General features: G+C 36.3%; 1 protein-coding gene across 2 annotated transcripts; it reads right to left on the bottom strand.

Moving 5' to 3' along the window:
* Positions 1–683: 683 nt before the first annotated feature.
* Positions 684–2,574, bottom strand: LOC132622901 (probable esterase KAI2). 2 transcript variants are annotated; one of them, XM_060337583.1, is made up of 3 exons: positions 1,969–2,574; positions 1,128–1,326; positions 684–1,055 (listed from the first exon to the last, which is right to left on the bottom strand). In XM_060337583.1, exons 1-3 carry the CDS (start codon positions 2,334–2,336, stop codon positions 879–881), a joined length of 744 nt encoding a protein of 247 aa, XP_060193566.1. In that variant the 5' UTR covers positions 2,337–2,574; the 3' UTR covers positions 684–878. The 2 variants fall into 2 exon arrangements, with proteins under 2 accessions (XP_060193566.1, XP_060193565.1); XM_060337582.1 differs by having other exon boundaries at positions 684–1,326; positions 1,969–2,559.
* Positions 2,575–8,341: the final 5,767 nt, after the last annotated feature.

Here is an 8,341-nt window from a genome sequence, read left to right as displayed (position 1 = left end):
TCATTAAGACAAAACCGGAAAATAGCCTTATCGTAGTTAGCTCGGAATATCCCAATGTACAAAATACGGGATATAACAGAAGGATGCAAGTATGTTGCGAGGGCTATGTTTGCCAATGCCATGGGACAACCATAGGCACATAAAAGAGGACCGCACATGACGAAGGCCAAGGATTGGAAGTTGCCCTACTCAGGCACGACACAAGGCAAGTGTCAAGCTTGAGGATAGGACTGTGCGCGCAGGAGCGACGCTCAGTGCCAGGCGAGGGACATGCATGTCCGTAGCCAACCCATGGGTTGCGCATAGAAGAGACCCAGCATATGAATTGCGCCACAATGGTATGAAAGCAAGACAAGGCTAAAGCCTTGACATCAAACCGGCGGCACAAGGAAAGCTAAGCCTCTGAGGCAAGCTTCATCATAGGCATCGGGTCGTGCCAAGAAAACCTGGGATAGAGAAAGGCTGACTTGTAGTCAGGTGGGACTACGGCCGCTGCACGGGCTATTTGTGTGCCGCTGCCGCTTAGGAGGAGTCGGCCCGTGACAGTACTCGTTACCTTTTGCTCATTGTTATTTTTGTTTTTCCTTTTATTAGACCGATGCACACTTCCATCCAGAACCTCAGGATTAACCAACATTAAAGCATAACGAAAATAGAAAATTTATATAGCCTATCTCAACAAGTTGAGAAGAGAAACGTGATTGATTTATTGATCGATCGATACCTACCCATAATCTTCATTTGAAATTTGCACAGTTGCATTCATAGGATTGCTTTGCTAAGAATTGCATTTAGCAAAGCAACAAGACTGATTTTGTACATAACCCAAATAAATTACACCAAGAAACTACCTTCTACTGTAGTACACTAATTAATTATTAATCAACATTAATATCATATCGAATATGCCTAAGCAACACCGGAATAACAACATCAGGTGAGCTCAGCTGCGGCAGATGGCCTTCCGTTGACATCACCTCCACGATCGATTCGCCGCCAAGGTTTTGGTGGAGATATTCAGAGACAACCACAGGCACAGCCAAGTCCTTCATGCTCTGAATTATATGACAAGGAACAGTCACATGTGGCAACATATGCCTTAAATCACTTTGGAATATAATTTGTACCACGGTTAATGCTATGTCCGGTCTCATGTTGAATAATGTCCTGCTGAATTCTTGTACCGCTACAGAGTCCATGTCACCTCCAACAGCTAAAGGTGCAAAACCAGAACACCATGCCTTGTAATTTGATCTCAGTGCTTCATACAGTTGATCCAGATCTTCTTGTTCGAATCCTCCGTAATAGTCCACGTCATTCAAATACCTAATAAAAAATTTTGACATTTTAAAATCGAGTTAGTAAGATAAATTGCTTCAGATTTACTTCTAAAAAATTTGAAAAAAGAAAAAAGAGTTTCTAGAATTTCATAGAACTATCTCTAAGCCAAATAAAGAAAAGGATCCAGCACACCATTGTGCTAATTAAGAAACAACTGTCGTCCAAATGTTTAAGTAAAATTTATTATCACAAAATTGTCAAGGTACTTTCCTATCCTCCGAAAATTTGAGAAGACCACATATTCTAGCATAAGATTCAATTCCACCTTTTTTTCACACCGCCTTTTTGTACTGTCAGTAGAACATAAGTCCAACTCTGACTATATCTTGTTGATTGACAACCCAAACAACACATTAGAAGTTCTTCGTGAAAATATCAGTATGGAAATATCAAAAGCGCGTGCAAATAAAATAGCTCAGGACCATTTCCCACACAGTTGATTCAATCACTTTATTTTCTTAAAGAGACTTGAAACTTTTATCCAAGTGATCACCTGATTACTATTATCTCTTTACACAAATCATACACTATTTGCCAGAAATCTTCAAATATAGTTTGAGAGAAATAGTCAAACGTTAATAGCACGCAGTAATATCTAAGATGGTAAATGGAAAAGAAGAAATTAACCTTGGAGAACCAGAGACGGTGACAAGTTTAGTGAAGAGATCGGGACGGACAACAGAAGCGATAGCACCAATCATGGCAGAAACAGAGTGACCAACGTAAATGCAACAAGGAATTTGGAGTTCTTCCAAAATAGCAATCACATCATAGGCGTATCCTTCTAAGGTTGAGTACCTTTCAAAGTCAAAGTAGTCAGGGTTGGTAGTTCCAGCACCCATATTGTCAAATAAGACAACCTTATAATCGTCAACTAGATGAGGAAGAAGATGTTTCCACACTGATTGGTCTGTCCCGAATCCATGAGCTAGGACTATGGTCCGATCCCCTGTTCCTAAAACCTTCACGTTGTGTGCTTCTTCAACTACCCCCATCTCACTTTTCCTTTGGGGAAATTAAATCAAGAATTTGTGTTTTTTGGTTGCCTCTTACGTTCTTTTTCTGTTGGTGAGAAAAGGGGGTGCAAGGGAAAGAAAAAGTGTGGACTTCTTCTTAACTCTTTTATGCTTTGTTAGGGTCTTGGTCTGGACAATGCAAACAAGGATAATATGACCGCATGTGTTGGTGTCTTATTCGCTGTTGCTCTTTGTTGATAGGATATTTTTCATTTCTTTGCACTTTGTTGCATCTGATCTGACGGCTATATTTTAGAAAAGAAATTACCCAACTGGACAATTTTTTTTTCATTTCTTTGCACTTTGTTGCATCTGATCTGACGGCTATATTTTAGAAAAGAAATTACCCAACTGGACAATTTTTTTTCACTTCTTTGCACATTTGGGCATCTGATGGCTATATTTTAGAGAAGAAAATTTTGATATGGCCCAAATGGACAATAATTTATTAGTTAATCATTGTTGATGCAAAACTAATTAACTACAAAATAATTTTAAGTAACATGTCCTATTAGCCAATCTTGATTTTTCAAATTACCCTAGCACAAGATTAATATCCGTAGATGAAGATGGTAACTACCCAAGTTAAGTAAAGAATATTTTGCTTTTTTGGAAGAGGTTAAGTTATATATACCATTAGTCTAAGAAATTTCTTACACTATCATGTTAGCTTAAACTGGTATAGTGTGTAACATGTCGTAACTTTAATATTACAAATCTTACATCTTAAATGATACTCCGTACTTAGTTGTAGGCTATAGATACCCTTTAGGTCAATTAATGACTTATAGATCCTTTTTCTCTTTGTTATTGTTTGATATATCGTCATATGTTACAAAAATGAAGTTAGAGCTCTTTTAATTCGCGAATGTTTTTTTTTTTTTTTAAATGTGATAAATGAAATGACTTGAAGCATCAACAACTCCTTGGTTAGAAAACAAAATTAGTGACAGGTATTAGCAACTTAGCATTGTTAAATGACCCCAAAATAATTCCATGATAATGACAGGGCTAGCTCTTTATATTATCGTTTTTATTATAAGGAAAAGTAAATATTAGTGCATAGATAATAAGACGTCCCGCCAAACCAAGTTAGGTGGGAGCAGTCATATAAATCAAACATAAAACAGGTCCAAACCATTAAACGTAGTTTTGGGCCAAACAGCTCTGTGCTGAGCATGGCCACTTGTCTGTATGCTCTAAATGCGCAGTACTCTTTTGTCTTTTTTATTAAATTTTCCACTTACATGGAGAAAGGGATAAAAGGAGAAATGGACAAAATAAAAATAAAAAAGAATTCGGACTTATTTTGTGATAGATTTTCACGGTATTACTAGACTTTAAGTTTTGATAATGCATAATTACTATAGCACTCTTCAATATGAGGGGGGAAAAAAAAAGAGAAGAAGGCGAAGTTAAAGTGATAAATTTTCAACTAATTTCTCAATTAGTTTTTTTTTTAATGCTTCATTATTTACAAAACTACATGAACAATTTATTCAAACAATTTACTGATAAAAACTACACAACTATTTTTACAAGTAACAAATAACCCACTCAACCAGAACCTAATTATCGTGGTACCGCATCAAAAAAGAAGCATATGCCACACCACCCATCTGAATTAAATAAATTCGACAATCGTACATATCGTCATTAATATTGGTTTCTAGTTCATATGTCCTTTAGGTCTTGCATCATTAATTCAATTCGTTAGGAGTATCAATTTTTTTCTGCATCGCGTGGCATTTGTGACCACTAGACTTATTGACGTGAGTAATAAGACTATAGTGAGAATTAAATAAAAAGTAAGCACAATGATTGACGGAAGTTAATTACGTACCCATTAGTCTATTGAAGTGAAATAATGAGAGCTACGTTTCTCAATCATATAAATCTGAAAAAACAAATCTTTGAAATATAAAGCTTATTATTATCGGCTTAACACATAGCTAGGCTCTTAAACTTTGCAAATATTTCACTTCGATATTCGAACTAAGACCTATTTCAGTGGAACACCTCAATTTTTAATAAAGTGTTTCAATTAAATACTTTCGGTTCAAGTTTTGGAAAATAAAATTGCGTGTGGTTTCATTCGTCTATTAGGTAGTTAAGCTAATCACATAAAATATCTCATATACTTTAATTATACGCATAAACCTTAAGTAGAAAATTTATGGGGTTTTACGGCTTATTAATGTGAATTCATATAATTAAAGGAAATGATGACATATTTTATGTAATTAACTTAACTACCTAATAGATGAATAAAAACATACGCAAAAAAAATAATCAAAATTTAATCTAATTGGAACACTTTATTAGGAATTGAAGTGTTTAATTAAAATATGACTTGTCAAGTCTTATTTATCAGATGCAAAAGTATACCCTTCCCTGGGAAGAGTTGGTATAAGGATGAGAACGTGTCTACTTGCTAACCAGATTTGTCGCGGCTATTTCAAAACCACCAAGTAGTGTCCTCTCTCTTGGTAACAAACTAGATACCTTGTGTCCCCCGTAATCTTTAGTACTTGGAGAAAAGATTCAACATGTGATTAGAAGGACCACTTTATACTGACAGGAGTGCGTGTTTGGTTTCTGGATCAAGAGTAGAGAAAGAGTAGGTACTATAATTAATCAAGTCATGGTGATCACTTGAGATTGGATGGAAGAGGAGATTTAACTCCTTCGTTTCATTAGATAATTTTATCCCAATGGGAGGCTTCGTGGATATGTACTATGAGGACTAATCATGAGTTAATAGTATTATATTATATATTTACCGTAATTATTATTGGAGGCGTTGATAACTTTTTGCCAATGGGCTCAGTTGATAAGCAATGGAACAAACCTGAAGAATTTGTTATTTTCCACATTGATTCATTAAATTGTGTTCTAGTAGTAGATATCTTGTGTCTATAAAAATTTGAGTAGAAGTAGTGTTTACTGACCATTTTCTTTGAAAATAGCCATTAAATATTAAGGAGTTACTGATAACCGTTGTATTTTGTCATTATTATGTACAGTTAGAATATTAGTTATTATTATGTACAGCTAGAATATTTCCTAGAATATTATGTACAGCTAGAATATCTCCTAGAATTAGGTAAGTCTTTTGTATATATTGATGACATTCAATCATAATCAATCAAGGAATTGATTTCCTACATGGTATCAGACTAGGTTTTCCTTCTCCACAAAACCCTAACCTAGCCGCCACCCTAACCCTAGCCGGCCGCCCCTCCCCTCTCCCCTTCGTTCTTCTTCTTCTTCCTCAAATTATTCCTCCTCCCTTCGTCTTCAAGACCACCATGACTGACACAGGAGCAAAGTTTCACTCTGCCCTATCCATAACCTGTTGACACCCAATTTTGTCCCGCCTCTCTTCCGAAATACCTATTTACGCTTCTAATATTTTGAAAAAAATAAAAAATATATATTTATATTTTACTATGTTTATTAGCCTCTTATCAATACCCACGTTTTATTATTCTTTACAGTTACTCATTATTATTATTATTATTATTATTATTCACAATTTTATCATTTTGGCATTTTTGCCAGCTTACGCAAACGCATCGCATTTATTTTGGCATAATTAAATAATAGTGTTTATTTACTGTGGATTTTCGAAATATTATTGCACGGCTATTATAACGCCATTTTTTATCTGAGCACTAATAATCGCATATTTTATATCAAGTAATATTTTAACACAAGTTATTTAAGTAGGTCTTTTATCTAAATGTGGTAGCCCAATCAACTCATACTATTTTTCGGACCAATTCACAAAAAAAAAAAAAACCAGTCCACATTTAATTTACCAACCCAATTTTCAAATCAGCCCACATTTTAACCAATTCAGCCCAAATAATTAATCAACATTTCAAATGCCAGCCCAATTAATTCATACCCGGTCCAGCACATCACTGACCCGACCCGGACGGCCCATTCCCTTCCTAAACCTAACCCTCCCCCCATTTTTCTTTTCTTTTCCCTTCCCTCTTCATCGTCACCTCCTCGTCTCCGCCTCCCCTCCCCTCTTTCCTCTCATCTCCGCCGCGGCTCTCCCTTCCCCTCCTCCCTTTTTCGCCCGCCGCTCCTTTCCTTCATCCCTTCCCTTTCCCTTAACCCTCCAAAACCCTAGCGCCGCAACCCTCTTCCCCCCACGTTCCTCCACCCCACGCGTCTGACATTCTCCACTACGCTTCTGACATCCCACTCCCCTCTGCTCCACTCAACTTCACCACGTTACACCCACGCCTCCACTGCTCCGACACCGTCACACCACTTCACTTTGTCCCCCACTTCGTCACACCACCCGCTCCTCTCTCTCTTCTTTGTAATAAGCCCTAGAATCGCTATAAATAAAGGTTGGATAAGTCATCGGAGGGGGAACTGATAGGAAAAACCCCCACCCTTTTCCCTCAAAAATACGCAGTCTGAAAACCCGAAAACCCCCTTAAAGAGGAACGAGTTTATTTTCAGTGAAAATCACCATTGATACTAGTTTATTAGCCGCCTCAAATCTCTATAAAAACCAGTTTCTCTAGTAAATCATGGTCAAAAAATATCGAGTCAAATTCTAGAACGTTTATTTTCGTTTCCTGTTTTTATCTGCTTCGTGTTGTTGCAAATCCGGGCATCGCAAATTAGGATTCGATAGTATTCGGGGTAGATCGAAGATTTGAAGCCTCACTTCGCTGCGCCCGAAGAAGGTAACTTCTTCTCTTTAAACCATTTTGCTCATAGTCTGGTCTACATATGTGTCTGCTCTGTTTGGTGTTTTAGAGGAACTCGTCTTAATTTGTTTTGTGTACTGATTTTATTTTCTGTTCGTTATGTGTTTGTTAATACTTGTGATCGATAATTAAAACTAAGGATTAGTTCAGAGTTGTTATGCAGTTTTAGTATCATAAGTCTGTTTCTGTTTAGTTTAATGTAATACCATTTGCTTATAGGTTAGCTCAGCTGCTATTGCATTATTATTTTAACATAGTCCAATTTTCAGTTTGGCGTTAGTTTTGTCTGATTAATCCTTAAGTATGTTATTGGCTCTTATGTGAGTTTGGATGCTGTCTATTATCTTATTTGACTGGTGTTCATGGCAATTCATTCTTGGTCATGTATCCTCGCTCCATAAATTTAAATCATGTGTAATGGTCACTTTAATCTGCAAAAAATAGTTTGATTAATAGTGGCTTGAGTCATTGGCACCTATATGAAACTCCGTTACTGTCAGTTATCCTCTATATTCGTATGATTCCCCCCTTTTGATTCAATTAATCACGAACATGTTTAACTGAATGTTAATGAAAGCACATTCACCCGTTTGTCATAGTTAAATAATTTCAGGGTAATATGAATTATATATGTGGTTGGCTTGCTATTTCTTAGAATGATGTTTGCTTTAGGCCAAGGTCAGTGACTTTTCGTTTATCTTCCAATTCTGGTGTGAGCCTATTTCAGTACTTAATTAGCTGTTCAGTTCAGCTGCCATTAGGACGCACTCAATTGCTTATATGACGTAGTTTTGTTTGTTTCATCTGGTTGTTTGTTTGTGGTTAGTTTATCTCTATTCTGTTTTAATTCAGTTTAAGACGTCGAATGTTTTCTGATTAGTGTTTAATTTATCTTACACTTCTAGTACGCCTGTTATAGTTTGGGTTTATTTATGCTTCATCCTATTTCCTGGAACTTGTTTTGGTTTCATGTTTGGACAATTGGATGAATGATTTAAGTATGAGACCGATTGGAGATTGCTGATTTCTTATAATTTCAATTTGGTTTAGGCAGTTTGCTACTTTGACTAACTGTATAATAGTTTAAATTAAGCATTGGTCTGTGTCTTATTGCCATCATTGTGATCCAAACCTAGCCCAGTCGTTAGCAGGTTAAGGAATTCCAATGTTATTTAGTCTATGTTTTCATTGATAAATTACAAGTTGGTAAAGTATGTGAAGAATTTCTGTCCATTAAAGGTC

The sequence above is a fragment of the Lycium barbarum genome, chromosome 12 (assembly GCF_019175385.1).
Source record: "Lycium barbarum isolate Lr01 chromosome 12, ASM1917538v2, whole genome shotgun sequence".
Lineage (NCBI taxonomy): Eukaryota > Viridiplantae > Streptophyta > Magnoliopsida > Solanales > Solanaceae > Lycium > Lycium barbarum.
Note: the sequence above shows the minus strand (reverse complement) of the source record. Positions and strands in the feature narration are given on the sequence as shown.

Bases quoted from the DNA above. Each gene is read 5' to 3' on its own strand.
- LOC132622901 (XM_060337582.1), bottom strand. From the start codon at position 2,336: ATGGGGGTAGTTGAAGAAGCACACAACGTGAAGGTTTTAGGAACAGGG. The intron at 1,327-1,968 runs GTTAATTTCTTC...ATTTTTTATTAG, and splicing joins ACCGTCTCTGGTTCTCCAAG to GTATTTGAATGACGTGGACT.